Here is a 19,309-nt window from a genome sequence, read left to right as displayed (position 1 = left end):
TTTAAAGGAACTATATCTAAACCAACTCCGCATAGCTTGAACGTGGAACCTTGCTATCTTCCTAGCCATTTTTCCTTCTCTGCTCTGCTCACAAGGAGTTTTTAGAATACTGCTGTATAGCCATAGGGACGCTATGGCCATTTATTGAGGTTACACGCTAAACCAAGTGCAGCTCAACAGCCATTCTAGAAGGCTTTTATCAATGTCCATTCCTATATATGGTATTGGCAAACCATCGTGTGCACCTATTACTCCATGGAGAGCCATATGTTTTGACCAAGATTGACCAAGTGCAGCTTTTCTCAATAGCCATACGTGTGCTCATGCTTTGACCAAGGGAAAAAACTTAAGGGAGCAATGCTTTCTCCTTGCACATGAGGAGTAGACCCCATATTGGAACTCATGTGTGGGGCCCACCTCTCATATGAGAGGAGGGAGCATTGCTCTCGATGCATGTAAGAATCACCCTTGATCAAGATGGCTTCTTTTCCATCATGCATCTCTGGTTCTTCTAACTTCCCTCCTTTTTATTTGTTAAGTATGGTTTTGAAACTCGGACCGTTCACTTAATCATAAAAGGGAGAAATTTAAGGTTTTTAAGGTCGGACTGAAGTCGAAACGTAATGACGTCATAATTAATTTAATAATTATTTTAAATATAAATAAATACATTAAATTAGTAAAAATAGAAAAATTAACTAAAATAGTTTCTAAATAAATATAAGATTTATCTTTCAAATATATTTTTCATAAGACAAATAGAAAATATTAAATCTTAAGCAAACTTAATAAATAAACAAACAAATAAGTATATAACCATATTATAGTAGATGATATAACGAGTATAACACCACTGTTGTAGTAACCAACTAGTAAACTACCACTATCAATTTTTTCGTATAAATAAAACCCACTATCAAATTTAAATCTAACATTAAAATATTATTAAAACAGGAGAGCTTAAAAAGCTTAAAGTTGTAGTACTGTAGTAGCAGTGGTGGTACTGTAATACACTAATATAATATCAACAAAGATAAAAAATAAATATAATTATTAATAAATACATCGTATTTTTTACTAGTAACTAGGAAAGAATGGAAGTTGAGTTCTCAACACCAACCCAGCATACAAGCAAAGAAGAAGCGAGTTGCATCGTAGCGTCAAGAAATTCAAAGAAAGCAATGGTGCAAGAAGCTTCTTGCCACCTAGGAAATTAGTGAGCTACAAGGATAATCTTGTGGGAGATATCCCTGGAGCGTATGAGCAGGCTTTTAAGTTTAGCAAAGATTGGGAGGAAGATTATGAGCCAGAAGCTAAGATGGAGCCTTTAATAGAAGGTATGGCTGAGGTGAAGCTTTCCAAGGAAACTAAAGCTCGTATCAGAGTGCCTTGGTTGAAAGCCTTGATAGTGAAGGTGTATGGTAGATCTATTGGATTCCACTACCTTACTTTCAAGCTCAATGCTTTATGGAAACCAACGGCAAAGATGGATTGCGTGACCTTGGGCAAAGGTTTCTTCCTAATTCGTTTTAGTTGCAGTGATGACTTTGATAAAGTTCTTCGGGGAGGTCCTTGGTTTATAGGGGAGCATTTTCTTGCAATCAAGCCTTGGGAACCTTATTTTAAAGCTTCTGAGGCTAAGCTCACATCAATGGCAGTTTGGGTTAGATTGCCTGAATTGTGGGCTGAAAGTGAGGTAGCCAAGTGGAGAAGATGAAGCTCAAGTCTCGTTGAAATCCAACGAGATTAGTGAGGAAGTCCAACCCGAATCCAACTATGGGGCTTGCATGGTAGTCACGAGGAAAAGCTAGTGGGCTTACCAAGTCTGTTAACCCAATTCAAGTTAAAGCTAGGGGTAATCCAGACCTTTCCCAAGCTTCTGCGCATGTGGAAGTAGGTGATGATCTTGGCAAGTCCAATCAAAGAGATTCTGCAGACTCTAGAGAAGGGACTTCACGTGTTGTGGCAACTCAAGACGTGCGAAATGGCTTAGTAAACCCTACGGATGAGACCGCACATGCTGTGGCAGCCCAAAAACCAGAGATTAACCTTGAGATGAGGAAAGATTGTGTGATGGAGGAGAGTATTGAGAATCCATATGCTAAGTGTCAGCAGGATATGAAACAAACTTCAGGAAACAAAAGGAAAGCTTTAGCAAAAAATAAGGGCAAAGGAAGTGAAAGTCTGGGGATTAGGAGTTCAAAGAATCTAAAAAACTCAAAGAGCCAAAAATGGTTATCCCATTACACCAAAGGTAAAAGCAACTTGCTTTTGTCAACAAGAGGTTTAGGAGTGATAATCAACCTGAGAATGGAGAGGATTTTGATAGGGTTAACCCCTCTGCCACGGTCTGGATGGGCCATTTGGTACAAGAACTGAGTGGTGGCTATTCCGGATGAGATAATCTCTCAAATAAGAGTGACGCCGAAAGAGACTCAGGGGTGGTTCGAAGAAGAGCTGAGATAGGCTTGGAAGCATCTCTTTCCCATAACATTGGAAAGCATCAGATTGGGGAGTCTTCCATTAGAGCACAATGCATGGTTTCTCACGCCCAATCTGTGGTGGAAGTTCCTCACGGATATTCTAGAGGTCTCGTGGGAAGTGGCGGAGGAGCTGAGCAAGCAAAGGAGGCCATCTATTGTGCCTCATTGGGACGAATCCGGGTGGATCATTCAAGAGAGGAGACTGGTGGATTTCAAAGGGATGGCCACAGCACACTTGGGAAATCACCTAACTTTGAAATTGATCCAAATTATGGCTCTAGTGAAGAAATGTGATGTACTTCTGAATTGCAGAGAGGATATCTGGGGCATTCTGAAGCACATGATAATTTGGAAGCTAGAATGGGGGGCATCCAAGGATCTTTTAAGGAGGATGGGGTGGTGTATGGTGGAAGCAGCGACAATGAATACTAATCCAACAAAGATTGAGGTGCCACTGGGCCAATTTATCAAAATGAATGTGTTACTCTGGAATTGCAGAGGTGCTTTGAATTAGGATTTCAAGATGAGGATTTTTGAAATGGCATAAATCATAGGCAAGCTATATTTGTGGTGACAAAAACTAGAGTGGGAGGTGATAGGGCAGCAAAGATTATTGAAGGAGTACCTTTTGATGGGTCTATTACTATAGACACAATTGGCTATGCTGGGGGTTTGTGGATTCTCTGGAAATTGGAGGAGATGGAGATTCTTCCTCTATCATCCACTGAGCAAGAAATTCACACTACTGTTAAAATGCGTTCTTCCAACCTTATCTGGCTTTTATCTGCTATTTATGCTAGTCCTAAGTTGGCTAAAAGAAGAATTTTACGGGAAAATTTAAAAACTGTGGCCCATCTCCACAATTTTCCTTGGTTAATGCTAGGGGACTTTAATGCGGTTCTTTGTGATGATGATAAATTTGGTGGCAATCATGTTAATTTGAACAGAGCTTTAGAATTTAAGGACTGTTTAGATGAATGTAATATGGTGGATTTGGGTTTTGTAGGTCCTAAGTTCACGTGGACAAACTGTAGGCCTATCTCAAGTCTGATTTTAGAAAGGATAGACAAGTGTTTTGCTAATCCTTTGTGGCGCATTCTTTATCCAGAAGCCTTGGTGACTCACCTCTCTAGGACCTTCTCGGATCACTGTCCAGTCTTGATTGAGCTGTGTAGAGTTAGTGTGAATCATTAGAATAAGCCCTTTCGCTTCCAAACCATGTGGTTATTCCATCAAAATTTTCTGAGGGTTGTCCAGCAAGCTTGGACTGATAGAGTTCAACAGGAAGCTATTTTGGAGTTTGTCAATAGAGCAAAAAAATGGAATGTTGAGGTGTCCTGGAATTTGTTTGCTAAAAAGAGAAGAATATTAGCTAGGCTTCATGGGGCACAAAAAGCTCTAGCCAATAATCCTAATGAATTACTTTTGGAGTTGGAGTAGTGGTTGATTTCAGATTACTCTCTAGTCCTTTTGTAGGAAGAGGAGTATTGGGCCCTTAAGTCTAGATTAAATACTGCCACCTTTGGGGACTGTTACACGTCCTTCTTTCATGTCTCTACGATTGTTAGGAGACATAGGAATAAAATTAGGTACCTTAAAGATACAGAGGGCAATTGGTTGACTGAGGAGGTTGAAATAAAAGACTACATCAAAAATAGTTATAAGAAATTATATATGACTGAGCTGAATGTGTCTTCCATGACCTCAGATGTCTCTCTCTTGTTGTTTTCTGGAGGAGGAGGATAGAGCTAGAATTGATGGTGGTGTGACTGAGGAGGAGATTAGAGCTGGTTTATGGGCTCTTAAGCCTTTTAAGGCACCAGGACCGGACGGGCTGCATGCAGGCTTCTACCAATGTTTCTGGTTGGTGGTTAAAAATTCTATATGTAATGAGGTAAAAGGGATTTTTGATAAGGGCTGTGTACCGAGTTACCTCAATGAAACCTTGATTTCTTTGATCCCCAAATGTCAAAACCCAGAAGCCTTGAGTAACTATAGACCCATTAGTTTATGTATCTCGGTGTATAAGATTGTGACTAAGATCTTGGTGGCTCAGATTAGGCTACTGCTTAACAAATTGATATCGCTCATGCAGACCACATTTGTTCCTAGCAGAAGAGGCACAGATAATGTTTTGATTGCCCAAGAATTGTTTCATGCCTTGGACAAAAAGAAAGGAAAAATGGGCTTTATGGTTGTGAAATTAGATTTGGAAAAGGCATATGATTGATTAGAGTGGAGTTTTATCTATAGAGTGCTCCAAGCTTTCCATTTTCCCCCTAAAATCACTAAGATCATTATGAGCTGTATTACGTCTGTAAATACCTCTATTTTGGTTAATGGAGGTGCTTTAGAGCATTTTGAGCCATCTAGGGGCATAAGGCAAGGAGACACTTTATCCCCATACATTTTTATTCTTTGTATGGAGTATTTAGGGCACCTCATTAAGCAGAAATGTGTGAATGGAGATTGGGTACCTTTAAAGGCTTCTAAGGATAATCTAGGTTTTTCCCATCTCCTTTTTGCGGACGACATAATCCTTTTCAGCAAAGCTGATGCGCGTGGATGTGAAGCAATTTTAGATGTGCTTGGAAAATTTTGTAGAGAATTTGGCCAAAAAATCAATCTTGATAAGTCCAAAATTTATTTTTCTCCTAATGTGAGAAATGAGGTGAAGGAGGAAATTAGGGAAAGGTTAGGCATCAGGGAGACTAGTAATATAGGGAAATATCTTGGTTTTCCTTTTAAGCATCGAGGGGTCCCTAGAAACCCTATAACTTCATTGTGGAAAGGGTTATGAATAAGCTTGCGGGATGGAAGGCAAAGTACCTCTCCTTTGCAGGGTGGGCTGTGCTTATTAAGTCAGTTATGTCAACCATTCCAAATCATGTAATGCAAGGGGCTATGTTACTAGTGCATGTTTGTGAAAAATTGGACAAAATCAATCGAGATTTTTTATGGGGGTCCACGAATGAATGAAGGAAGATGGTGGGTTGGAGTAAAATAGTGAAATCTAAAGATGAAGGGGGTTTGGGAATTCAAGAAGCTAGAGCTAAAAACATAGCCTTGTTATCCAAGTTGAATTGGAGGATGTATCATGAGCAAGATGCTTTGTGGGAGAAAGTTATGTTGAAAAAATATTGCGCTAACTCAAGAATAAGGTTGAGAGATCCTGAAAAACTTCCATCATCCCCTAATTGGAAAGCCATCAGCTTGGGTTTCCCTATCTTTAAAAAAGGTATATTTTGGGGGATTGGTAATGGTGTTCGGGCGAATGTGGGGATGGATAACTGGGTTAATGGTGACTTTTTATGGGCAATGATTGAAGGTCCTCTTAGGCAGGAAGAGCTAAATCTGAAGGTCTCGGACCTGTGTTGCTATCAAGAATGGAAATGGGATCTAATTTCTTTTGACTTACCCCAGTCCATTAAAGAGAAAATTAAGGCTATTCCAATCCAAATGTATGGGAGTGGGAGGGACACGTTGATGTGGAAGTTCTCCAAAAATGGAGAATTCAATACAAATTCAGCTTATAAACTTGCAATTCAAGGTGAGGAGAATGCTACGCAATTCAATGGACAATGGATATGGAAGTTGGATATTTTGCCTAGAATTATAAATTTTATCTGGCTGTGTTTACATGGTAGCATACCGGTGAAGGAAGTACTAGCGGACAGGGGCATCAGTGTTTGAAAACTCTGTCCCAAACCCAAGACTTGATAAGGTGTGTCTGAGTTAAGCCAATGAATTTTATTACTGTGTGAGTAAGGCCAAACAAATAGCACCTAAGATTGCTATTCCAGTTAGATGGTCTAAGCCTCTTCTGGGTTGGTTTAAGCTCAACACGGATGGAGCTTCACTAGGAAACCCAAGCAAGGTAGGTGGTGGAGGGTTGATCAGAGATAGTGAAGGGAGATGGATTAAGGGATTCTCGAGGTCTATTGGGCATGCAACAAGTGTAATGGCTGAGTAATGGGCATTGAGGGATGGTTTAAATCTTGTTGTTCAGTTGGGAATTGGGTGCTTGGAAGTGGAGCTAGATGCCAAGGTTATTATAGAGATGTTAAACAATGCTGACAGTGCTAATAGTGCTAATATAAAATTTTCTTCATTACTTTCTGATTGCAGATTCCTCATAGCAAGAGTCACATAGGTTCGGGTAACTCATGTATATAGAGAAGTGAACCGGTGTGCTGACTTTTTGGCAAAGAAAGGATGCTGCCTGAGGGAGGATTTTGTTATTTTTGAAACTTCCCCCTCAGATAAATTACTTGTATCTGATGTTAATGGATTGTACTATTATAGGCAAATAGCCACTACTTTGGCCTCTGTGGTCAGCTTGTAATTCCCCTTTTGTTGTTAATATATCATGCCTTTTAACCAAATATATATATATATATATATATATATATATATATTAATAAATACATCAATTTATGTGGTTTGTGGTGATACACGAGGTCTGTCATTTTTTACAAAGCATATACTACTTTACATCTTTACCCAACAGCAACAGAGAAAGACTTCAATAAAATTCAAACAAAAGAGAGATCATCTTAGCAAAAAAAGAGAAAGAAACACAGTGAGAGAAAGCAAGTCTTTCACTGGTTTAGATAGATCCAATCGCTGGCCATCAACTGGAGGCAGCAGCAGGCGACAACGCTGACAAGAACAGAAGCTTTGACTGGCATCTGGAGAGTTGTGGAGGATATTATTAGAGATTTGGCTAAGCTAAGGAGTGCAATGGCTGATGAGAGAGAGAGGCGATCTGAGATGAGGGAGGGTCCAAAGGGAGGCAATTTTTCTTGAGCTTGAGGACCGAATGATGTTGACCTGGTTTGGTTTCTAATTTTGACTCTTTGAGCATCCTAGACGTCGCCATATAGGGTAAAAAACAGACAAGGATGCCGTTTAAGGCTTTTTTTTTTTTTTTTTAAAGAAAAAAAAAAGGGTCTGTGATGTTAGAGATATATTAGACATATTAGCCCAATATAATAGGCTCAAGCTCACTCCTGTTTGTACTAGTAGTCTAGGGTTTAGTCGTTTATATATACTCATGTTATGGTTCATTGTAATATAGGTCATTGTACTACACTCTTACATAATAAAGATGCAGCCATTAGCCCTTAGCCCTTAAGGGATTCATACGTAGATGTAAGCTGACAAGGCTGAACCACATAACCCTTGTGTTCTCAGTGTTCCTATTCTATACTTCCCCTTCCGCATTCACTCTAGCATATACAACATGGTCTAACACATCACGTTGCTAATAACATATTTAACATAGTATCAGAGCCAAACTTTGTTCTTGGCATCAAACAAACGCTCTAGCAAGCAAAGAAGATTATCACGTGCACACCACCATCTGAAGTCACACATGCTTGCCTGCTGGATCTAGACTCCATGCATCTCATGGCCACCATGGCTCAATTCTGTGTCCAAGATCCACAAACTCAGGCAGACCCGTGACATCAATCTCAAATTTGTGCAAAACAAGCCTTCCTTTCGAGAAACCAACTACATATCCATGCTTCTCGGCCTCACGTGTGGAAAGCCCAGAACTTCGGTCACCTTAAGCCACTGCACACACCTACACGCGCTACCTAAACATTCAAACACAATCCCACGCACCGCCAAAGGTTCTCCACTACTAGATTAGAATTTGGCTACATGCACCGCCATGAAAGCCTTGCAATCTGCCGATCTACATAGCTCGAGAATTTGGGATCATACAATGATACACGCGCCCTTATGTGCTGCCCAGTTTTCTGGTTTCTCCTCCATGCACCAAAGGACATCTCACATTCCAGCCACACGCCGAAAATACTTGCTAATCTCATCTAATGTCATTAATCCATGTCAGCTGCCACGCAAGCACGCCAATGTCAGCTTGATCCACGTCAGCCCTAACTACATCATCAACCATGCAGCTCGCCACGTCAGTAGTGTCACCTCGTTAACACCACGTCACCTAGCTGACTATTGACCCGGACCAACCTGACCCGGACCACCCAAATCTGACTGTGAGCACTGACCATTGACTTTGATATTTGGTTGACTTTGCTTTTGTGTTGACCATTGACCAAAAGTCAAAATTTTCGAAAGGGCCTATCTTACTCAGTTCTTCGCGTAAATTCCAAATTTGGACTTCATTTCTTCATTTGAAGCTCCAAAATTGGTCAACTGGCATATTCTTCATTGTGATTTCTTCAAAGGCATTCTTCAAGGCATCTCCAAGGGATTTTCTCATGTTTATTCAACCTCAAGCCTTTATTGAATTTCCGCCTTGAGTTTGAGGGAGGATGTTAGAGATATATTAGACATATTAGCCCAATGTAATAGGCCTAAGCCCACTCCTGCTTGTACTGGTAGTTTAGGGTTTAGTCACCTATATATACTCATGTTATGGTTCATTGTAATATAGGTTATTGTACTATACTCTTACATAATAAAGATGTAGCCCTTAGCCCTTAAGAGATTCCTACGTGAATGTAGGCCGAAAAAGGCTGAACCACATAACCCTCGTGTTATCAATGTTCCTATTCTATGCTTCCCCTTCCGCATTCACTCTAACATATACAACATAGTCTAACACATCGCGTTGCTAATAATTTATTTAACACGTGAGAACCGCTGAAACCGTTCACGATTCTCAGAACCATACGATTCGACCATGGTTCACACAGGTCCTACTTTTTTCCTATAGAACGGTTTTTGAAGCTAAAAAAATCGCAAAACTGAGAGATTCGTGGTTTTCCCGATCAGACCGTATGATCTGGTTCGGGTTTCAAAAACATGTTGTTAAGTAGAAGTAGGTGTCTCATTCATTCACATTTGTTTATGTTGATTGTTTCACACACACATATTTATAATTAATGCAAAAATTGTCTATATTTTAACGTGATGTGAAAAATGAGATAACGAATGTCTGAGAACCAGAACCCACAATCATTATATATTATATAAAAGAGAATTATATTATAAAAAATAATTTTAAAGAAAAAAAATGATGCGTATGTTTTACCAATAAGTATTAGTATGTAAATCATGCAATGCATGTGATTTTTAATTTTTTATATAAGTTAGTCAGTAACCCATGCAAAGCATGAGAAAGTTTTATATATATATATATATATTTTCTCTCTCTATTTATTTTTTTCCACTATTTAAAGAAAATATAGTATATTAAAAATCTAATGGAGGGTTTATATCAAAAAAAGACTAGACAAAATTTCGCTACAAACTTGGTTGTAGCATTAAAGTTTGCTAACCTTTTATTACCCTCTTTCTGCTACCTCCCATACAAAAGTAGAGCCTTCCTCATTACCTAATTGCCACAGAGGTCCAATGATCATATATTGGGGCAAACACGCTTGCAAGTTAAGTTAGCTATGCAGGCAGAGTCACTGACTCTATGTGACTATGTTTCACATGACAATTGTATTTAATTAATTAAACCCAATTAATCAACTTGGATAATTGAATTAATTAATTGGGGTCAAACTATCTTAACCCAACAGTATTTAATTTTGGTAATGTATATCAGTGTTTATCTCCTTTAGAAGGTGCATTCTGATTTTTCGTGTAAGCAGATTATGACATACTGGAGCAGCAACACCAGATTAGGCACATCTGTTAGGATAATGATAATTTTTGTTTCATTCTTACTAGAGCAGGATTAGGCACATCTCTCTTTGTTAGAATACAGATTTTTTTTTTTTTTTTGTTTCATTCTTCTTGAGGCTACATGTATTTCATTCAAATGTGTATACAAGGACGATTGAGATCATATTGTCAATAGAAATGGATTGAGTTGGATGATCTATTTCCGTTCAAACATTGCAATATTGCCTCTTTCAGATTTAACATTACCCTTGTGAACTCTTTCACATCTCTGTATTCAGATGTGATAAACCATGGCAGCCAAGACAAATTTAAATAGCAGGACCTATAAACTTCTCCCCTTCAAATCTTTTATGGGCTTTAATACATTATTGTGAGTGCTCATCTGTGCAGAAATCACTAAATCATTGATGACAAAATTGGCTGAAAATTTCCAGTCAGGAAATTGCTTTAAGAGAACCCTTGAACCAATAAATTCCCTGATGATTATGATAGTTGTTGAGCAGAGAAGCTATGGATGAAAATAGGCTTGCCGTTGCAGGATACAGTAGCTTCTCCAGTGGCTTGCTTCCATTCTCAAGGAACGCTCTTTCTTTTTCCCTTCTTTCCTCGCCTTTCTTACTCATTTTAAAGAAACCACCTCATCAGAAACCCTGCATAATTTAAACGTGAGCTCAGAATCTAACCCTTTACCCTCTTTCTCCTGCAACCCACCAAAATAAAGATTCAAAGGATCTCATGGAAAGTAAAGCTTTCCTCAGTTCTCACTAGCCAATTGTGCTCGTTCCGTTCACTTGGACTTCTTAGAAGACTACCACAGAGGTCAGAGGGTCATTGGTATATAAATTGGGGTGACATGCTTACCAAATACCAATGGACTAAGTGCAGCCGTGCTGGCAGGTTTGTTCAAAACCAAGTTGTTAGTCCATGGAGAGCTCAGCGATTGTGTTTCACATTACTACCAGAATCTTTTAAATGCAATTATACCAGTTATTATGACGAAATGTGGGGCAATAAGTTATTCAATGAATTTGTTACCTAATTCACACAAATGATTTAAACACTATTTATCAGAAGGAAAAATGTGTCTAACTGAATGGTGTCAATCATTATTTAATTATACTGTAAATAAGTATGACTCTCCAAGTATCTCCCAAGATGTGACAGTAACAATGAATACTTACTATCTTGCTTGGATTTACATTTTGATCTCCTACCTTTGACCCATTATGTATCAGGAAGCCTTTTGAAAATCAACTGAGTTATGCCTGTTGTTGTGCCTAAAATAGTTGGATATGAAATAATGTGAACCTTCTGCATGATTATTAAGCAGCTCCATTTTATTTTTCATATGATTGAGAGAGATTTAAAAAAAAATCAGTTTTTTATGATTGCGAGATTTATTAAAGAGACAAACAAATCAAGAATTAGTGCACAGAAAACAATAGACTAGCCACGTAACAGAAAACTAAGCTAAGACATAGGAAACCAGACAAACTAAAACAGAACCATCTATTCCCAACTGTATCACAACATTTTCTTTGAAACTGAATTCCTAACACCTTTACAAAACTCAAAACAAGATCTATTGTCTAGTTTCAAACACTGTATTATTGCCTAGATTTAACATTGACATTGTGAACTCTTGCAAATCTCTGTATTTGGATGTGGAGACTCTGTAGCCAAGAGTAATTTGCATTGCACGACTTGCAAGACCTCATGCTAACAGCAACCCATATTATTTTCCAAGAAAAACAACATTGCATCAGACGAAATCATTTTGGTAAACACGTCTAACAGTAACAATTGATAGTTTGAAGGGAACTTGGATGAACCAACTGATTAAATAATTAATCATAGAACAAACCTCTCAATCCGTCTGAGTTCTTTGGTCACATCCACCATAGTCGGCCTTCTCTGTGGATCCTCCTCTGTACATGTCAAGGCAAGGTCCAGCACAGCTTGTAATTGCTGCTCTAAACTAACATCTCCTTTCCCTGAAAAGATTGCAGGATCCACAATCTCATTTATGCAACAAGCTTGAGCACATGTATGAATGTACGCTATTAAGCTTGAATATTTATCAGTTGCTAATCGAGTTATATCATATGATTTCTCTCCAGTTAAAAGCTCTAGAAGAAGCTCACCAAAGTAATATACATCCGATTTTTCAGTTACCTTGCCCGTTGCTTCCAATTCAGGGGGGTTGAAGTATACATTCCAAAGGCCATCATAAACTTCCACGTCTATTTCACCCTCAGGGATTGATACTGAATAAAAAAAGTGGTCCAATTTCGGAACATCATGTTCATCTAATAAGATATTTCGCATATGTATAGCCATGTGGATGACAGGTCTAGAGAAAGCGGTATGAAGATACGAAATAACATGAGCAATCTGCCTTGCAACCTTTAACCTGCTGGACCACTCCATGGGCTGATGTTGTTGTCGAGTATCATGGGACACGTAAATTCTATCCATAAGGAAACCATTCATAGCAGATTCATACACTAAAATGGGAGATTGAGTCTCGAGACAACACCCTACAGGCTTTAATACATTTTTATGAGAGCTCATCTGTGCAGACATTACTAGATCATTAATGGCAAAATCAGCCCATATTTTATTGTCAGGAATTGGCTTAACAAAAAAACTTCTTCCTTCAAGATAACCCTTGTACCAAAGCTTTCTCAGAGGATTTTTATAGTTGTTGGTTGCTAGTTGGAGCTCTTGAGCAGAGAAGCTACGAATGGGAATAGACTTGTCATTGCAAGTGACAATCAGCTTCTCCAATAGCTTGCTTCCATTCTCAATAAACGCTCTTTCTCTTCTTTCTTTTTCCTTTCTTTCCTCACTTTTCTTACTCATTCTAAAGAGACAATCTCTCCACCAACTCCACATAGCATGAAAGTATGCTAATCTCTTATTACCCTCTTTCTCCTACCACCCACCAAAATAAAAATTCAAAAGATCTCGTACAAAGTAGAGCCTTCCTTATTACCTAGTTGCCACAGGCGCTCAATGATCATATATTGGAAGTAAACAAACTTACAAAAGTAATTAAGTTAGCTGTGCAGGCAGTGCCACCAACTCTATGTTTCGTATGACATTTGTATTTAGCTAACTTCTCTTTATAATGCGTGGTAAATTGTACTTTGACCAAGATTGCGTGTTTCCATTCACATCTCAACCTTAGACGTTTTCCCTCTTTTCTTTTTTTTTGTAATTTTTTATGTTTATTTTTTGATAATTTGTTAGTTGGATGGAAGGATTAGGATTTGAATCGATGTCTCAGTATGAACGTGAGGAACATTTTTTTTTAAATGTTGATAATTCTAAAGAGTATGTTTATAGTAAGGTTTTCTTATTTTTCCCTCTTCTTTAGTTCTGTAGTTTAGAAATATTACTTTTTGTTAAGGACATATTTTTATGTAATTGGCATATCTTTTGACAAAATGCATTTTACTTGTATTTGGGTAAATCTAAGTAGGTTCAAGATAATCATTATAAGTGGTTTAATTGAAGACATGAATATTACTCAAGAACTGCTCAAGAAAAGTGCAATCTACAAGTCTCGATACCTCCTCGATAGAAACTCGATCTGTCGAGATTCATTAAAACTTGACATATGTCTCGATCTATCGAGCTTATGGGATTCAGATTATAGCCAGCAACGTTTTTATTCTAAAGTGTTATTTGTTTGTGGGTTTGTATAATCCTTATTGGACTAGGAAAGCCCAAGGTTTGTGTAAACCTACTTGGAATAGGAGAGCCCATTAAACTCCTATTTAAAAGGAGGTGGAAAAAGAAAAACCAAACCCTAGAGAGTTTCATAAGGTTTTCTTTTTGAAATCGTAGCCTCCTCCTACAGAAGAAAGAGTTTTTGCTGCATTTCTTGTACGCCTTTGGGTTTTGTAACCAAGCAAAGTCTCTTGCACCAACATTGAAGATCTTATTGGTGTCTTCATGTGAAGCTGCTACAAATCAACTACAACAATCAAAGGGTTGTTGTGGAATTAGTCACGTACTTGGATTCGTGCAAAGGAGTAAGTCACATACTGGGATCTACGTATCAGATTGGTTAGTCATGTACTAGGAGCCGTGCATTAAAAGGAGAGATTATCACTACAGAACAAGTCCAATTGGGTATTGGGATAAGGCTTCAACTGTAGGTTGGTATAAGATACTGTGATTTCTTTACTTATAACCGCTTGTTTTGATAATAGTGGATTCTTGGGAGTAGTGACCTTAAAATCACCCAGTGGGGTTTTGCCTCGGTGGTTTTCCCCATTCGTAAATAAATCACCCGTGTCAAATTTAATTTCTGTTACATTTAGTTATTTGGTGATTTGTTTGTGTTACCACGCACTTTGCATGTTAATTAGCTAAATTAATTCACTTAGCTAAATTAATTGGTTAATTTATCACAATGAGTCAATACATTCTTGGCCTATTACTTTTGACGCAAGAGAACCAGAACAAAGGAATATGACCTAGGAGTCAGCACCTAAGTCTGACTTAGAGTCAGCACCAAGTGAGGAAACCACTAGAAGTCAGCACCTAAGGTAGACTTGGAGTCAGCACCAGACCAAAGAAGAGACCAAACAACCATTTTTTCATTTATTAAAATATCAACTATCTCTTAAGGAGTACAATAGATTGCTTATAAAGGATTGCTAAACCCTAATTCTAATTGGCTAGGAAACCCTAATTGTCTTATTACAAAAATAACCTTACTTCTAAATTAAAATACTAATAGCCCAATAAACTAATAGGACCCAAAACATAAAAATACAATTGGCTTGCAAACATAAATAATAATCTTCTTACGTCTCCAGCATCATTCTCCTCTGGTTGGAGAAAACTCGACCTCGAGTTCTAAAGCATTGAAGGATTAGGATGCTGACAAGTAACACTTGCTTCAAGTTTGGAATCACCTTAGGGAACAAAATCAATGTGTGGAATTAACATAATCTTATCTTGAACCATTGGAAGTACTATATTATCCACTTTCTCCACTTTAGCAAACTGTTTGTCTTCATGCACCATGGAAGGCTAATCAAAAGCAGATTCATTAGCTTCCAATATCACATCATGTGCACCCTCTAACATAATACTCTCCTTAGAAACCATCTCCTCACCTCGCTACTTTTCAATAGATTCATTTCCTTTCACGCATGTTAAAGCAACACTTGTCGAGACATGTACGTTTCTGTCAACACTAGACTTTGGTGTTGCTTGAGGATTCTCCATGACCAAGATATCATCATCAATGTTGTCTTCTATGGGGGTAGCAACAAGTTCATTGTGATCAATTATCCTTGGTTTCCGAATTGAATCGGTTTGAGTCTTCATTTGCTTCATTTGAGCAATCCTGTCTTGAACATCTTTCATGAGCTTTACAGATAATTCCTTTAATTCCTTGGTAGATAATTCCTTGATAGATTGTTTAAAAGTGCACTGAGGACATGAAATCGGATGAGAATTTATCGTATTTGCTTCAACTTGAAAAGTACCACATTGAGATTGGGGTAGATACTTAGCTCAAAAATATGGTGAAAAATACTCTTCACAAAACTTTTCTTTCATATCTTCCCATACACTAATGGCAGGTTCATACTTTATATAGCGGAAATATTCAAGATCCTCCCAAAGCATTTGTGCTCCACCTCTTAACTTCAACTTTGCATACCTAACCTTTATGTTATCTGCAAAATTTGCTTGTTTAAAGAATTGCTCCATCCCATTCATCCAGTTGATAAAATTCCGTGGATTAGTTTTACAACCATTAAAATAAGGTGCTTTGGATATTACCATCTCACTGGGCAAAAAGATTTTGCCAACTTGACTTGCTATGTATGGCCCACTAAAGAAGGGATTGTCATGGCACTAACCAAATAAAGCTTCACCGTTTGAAGTTTGAACACCAATAGAAGAACCGTGGACTAGACTGAAGGCCTAGAAGGCTAGACTTGATTTTTTTTTTTTTTTTTTTTTTTTTTTTGGGTATGCACGTAAAGAAACTAAAGAAGAATCTTAAATGAAAAGTTAAGTCCACTAAAGATAGTAAGCGAACCTAACCCTTGTAATGGCGGCTAAGTGTACTGGGCCTTACGTGGAGTTGGTTGTTCACGGACTTGGAACTTCTCTAGTGCACCGGCCAAAGGACTTGACCCCCCCTTTTTTTTAATGACCAAAAAGCCAGATACACTGTGGTGTGGATGGGTAACAACAAAACGAAGCTTCAGTCCCAGTAAGTGCAATGGTTTGACAGCGGCGTTGGGTGAGATGGAGAGCTTCAGAACCAACAGAGCCGGCAGTGGCGCACAAGATGAAGGGCTGCTGGCGGTGCAACACTAACAAAGATCAAGATCAGGCTCACAGGTCGACGGAGATGGTTTGGCGTCGACTGGAGCAGGTGAGCAGGTGGCAGTCTGAAGGCTGGATCGTCGTCGTGGTGGCTTTGGACAATGAAATTGGAAGTCACCAGGGTGATGGGGATGCTGCTAGTGATGGAGGCTAATGGCAGCGCTGACTTCTTGTGGATCTAAATTGTGATTTGATGGGATGAGAAACACAGGCATTGAATGATTTTTTTTTTTTTTTTTTAACTTTTTTGGTTCATGACTGCAGTAATGCTTCAAACAGAACGGTGTTTGCTCTGATATCAAATATGACACGGGACAACTAAAACAAAACTGAACAATGGTAAAATAAAGAGATATGACCTAGAGTTAGCACTTAGGCCTGGCTTGGAGTTAGCACCAAGCAGGGAAACCACTAGGAATTAGCACCTAGGATAAACATAGAGTCAGCACCAGACCAAAGAAGAGAGTAAACGGCCATTTTTTCATTCATTAAAATATCAACTATTTATCAAGGAGTACAATAGGTTGCTTATAAAGAATTGCTAAACCCTAGTTCTAATTGACTAAGAAACCCTAATTGCCTTATTACAAAAATAACCTTGCTTCTAAATTAAATACTAATAGCCCAATAAACTAATAGGACCTAAAACATAAAAATACAATTGGCTTGCAAACATAAATAATATTAAATAATAATTTTCTTGCGTCTCCCGCATCAACTTTATTCTTCTCTCCCTGAATGATTGTAATTAAAAAAAAAAAAAAAAACTAAGTCAAGTATGAGGTTCTATTGAGCAAGAAAAATTCGACTTAGATTGCTAAGGTTTCCATCTTTTAAAATATTTTAAAAGATGGCAAAAGCATCTTTTCCACCAATATATTTAGGGGTACTTACGTTTTGGTCCTTTTTCTTTTCTTTTTTAAAATGATGGCAAAAACAAGTTCATTTGACATTTGTTAATTCATGCCAAATTGTAACTACATGTCTAACATTTTTTTCTCTTAGAAATGGGAGAAATTTATTAAAGAAACATATCAAGAATCAGCACGCAGAATACACATCAGACTATCTGCACACCAGCAGCTAAGCTGAAGACACATAAGAACCAGACAAACTAAAACAGAACCAGCTATTTGAAACTGAGTTCCTAACTTTCTTCCAAGACTCAATATGAGACCTAGTGTTTAGCTTCAAACACTGCCATATGAACTCTGGCACATCTATGTATCCAGATCTGATAAGCGATGGCAGACAAGGCTATTTTACATGAACTTCTCCCCTTCAAATCTCTTATGCCCCATTACAAGACCTCAAGCCAACAGCCGATATTATTTTCCATTCCAAGCAAAGCATAGCCATCAAGGGAGACCAAATCCTTTTGGTAAATACATGTCTGACATTTGATAGTTGGAAAGGAACTTGGATCAATATTCAAGTAAGAAAATAACTAGTCATGGAACGAAGCTCTCGATCCGCCTGAGTTCTTTGGTGACATCAACCATAGTTGGCCTTCTTTCTGGATCTTCCTCTGTACATGTCAAGGCAAGGTCCACAACAGATTGTAACTGCTGCTCTAAACTAGCACCTCCTTCCCCAACCAAGATTGCAGGATCCACAATCTCGTTTATGCAACAAACTTGATCACGGTTATGCATGTATGCTACCAAGTTAGAACCTTCATCATTTGCCAATCGTATTATATTATCAGAATCCTCTCCAGTTAGAAGTTCTAGAAGAACCACACCAAATTTATATACATCAGTTTTCTCATTTACCTTGCCTGTTGCTTCAAGCTCGGGAGTTCTGAACATTGGATGCCGATTCTGAAAGCCTTCCACATCAGTTTCGCCCTCGGGGATTGACACGGAAAAATAAAAGTTGGACAATTTTGGAACATCATGTTCATCTAATAAGATATTTTTTATATCTATGTACATGTGGATGACAGGTCTAGAGAAGGCAGCATGGAGATAGGAAATTGCATGAGCAATCTGCCTTGCAATCTTTAACCTTCTCTCCCACACCATGGGCTGATTTTGTTGTTGAGTAATATGGTAGACAAAAATTTGATCTGCAAGGAAACCATTGGCAGCGAATTCAAACACTAAAATGGGAGATGTAGTCTCAAGACAGCACCCTATGGGCTTTAATACATTACTGTGAGCGCTCATCTGTGCAGAAATCACTATATCATTGATGACAAATTCGGCAAATGATTCATTTTCAGGAAATCTCTTAACGAAAACCATTCGCCCTTCAAGAGAACCCTCGTACCAACGCATTCCATAACGTTTGTTATAGTTGTTGGTGGCTTGTTGGAGCTCTTGTGCAGAGAAGCTACGGATGGGAATAGACTTGCCATTGCAAGAGACAATTAGCTTCTCCAGTAATTTGCTTCCGTTCTCAAAAAACGCTCTCTCTCTTTTCTCTCTTTCCTCATCTTTCTTACTCATTCTAAAGAAACTATCTCTAAACCAACTCCGCATATCTTGAATGTGGAACCTCGCTATCTCGCTAGCCTTTTGCCTGCTCTGCTCACAAGGAGTTTTTAGAATACTACTGTATAGCCATAGGGACGCTCAATGGCCATATATTGAGGTTACACGCTAAACCAAGTGCAGCTTTTCTCAGCAGCCATTCTAGAAGGCTCCTATGAGTCCTATCAATGTCCATTCCTATATATGGTATGAGCAACCAACGTGTGCACCTGTTACTCCATGGAGAGCCATATGTTTTGACCAAGATTGCTCCTTTTGACTGGTCTGACTCATATGTGTGCCCATGCTTTGACCAAGATTGCTTCTTTTCCATCATCATGCATCTCTGGTTCTTCT

The 19,309-nt window shown here is 38.4% G+C and overlaps 2 protein-coding genes across 3 annotated transcripts; both read right to left on the bottom strand.

Moving 5' to 3' along the window:
• Positions 1-10,338: 10,338 nt before the first annotated feature.
• LOC115958154 (non-functional pseudokinase ZED1-like) lies at positions 10,339-13,070 on the bottom strand. 2 transcript variants are annotated; one of them, XM_031076544.1, is made up of 2 exons: positions 11,974-13,070; positions 10,339-10,759 (listed from the first exon to the last, which is right to left on the bottom strand). In XM_031076544.1, the coding sequence occupies exons 1-2, from the start codon at positions 13,005-13,007 to the stop codon at positions 10,729-10,731; spliced, it is 1,065 nt and encodes a 354-aa protein (XP_030932404.1). In that variant the 5' UTR covers positions 13,008-13,070; the 3' UTR covers positions 10,339-10,728. The 2 variants fall into 2 exon arrangements, with proteins under 2 accessions (XP_030932404.1, XP_030932403.1); XM_031076543.1 differs by lacking the exon at positions 10,339-10,759 and adding an exon at positions 11,602-11,828.
• Positions 13,071-17,564: 4,494 nt separating this feature from the next.
• LOC115954678 (non-functional pseudokinase ZED1-like) lies at positions 17,565-19,096 on the bottom strand. Its single transcript, XM_031072597.1, has one exon. The coding sequence runs from the start codon at positions 18,959-18,961 to the stop codon at positions 17,927-17,929; it is 1,035 nt and encodes a 344-aa protein (XP_030928457.1). The 5' UTR covers positions 18,962-19,096; the 3' UTR covers positions 17,565-17,926.
• Between the last annotated feature and the right edge of the window lie 213 nt (positions 19,097-19,309).

This window comes from Quercus lobata, chromosome 8 (assembly GCF_001633185.2).
Source record: "Quercus lobata isolate SW786 chromosome 8, ValleyOak3.0 Primary Assembly, whole genome shotgun sequence".
NCBI classification, from domain to species: Eukaryota; Viridiplantae; Streptophyta; class Magnoliopsida; order Fagales; family Fagaceae; genus Quercus; species Quercus lobata.
Note: the sequence above shows the minus strand (reverse complement) of the source record. Positions and strands in the feature narration are given on the sequence as shown.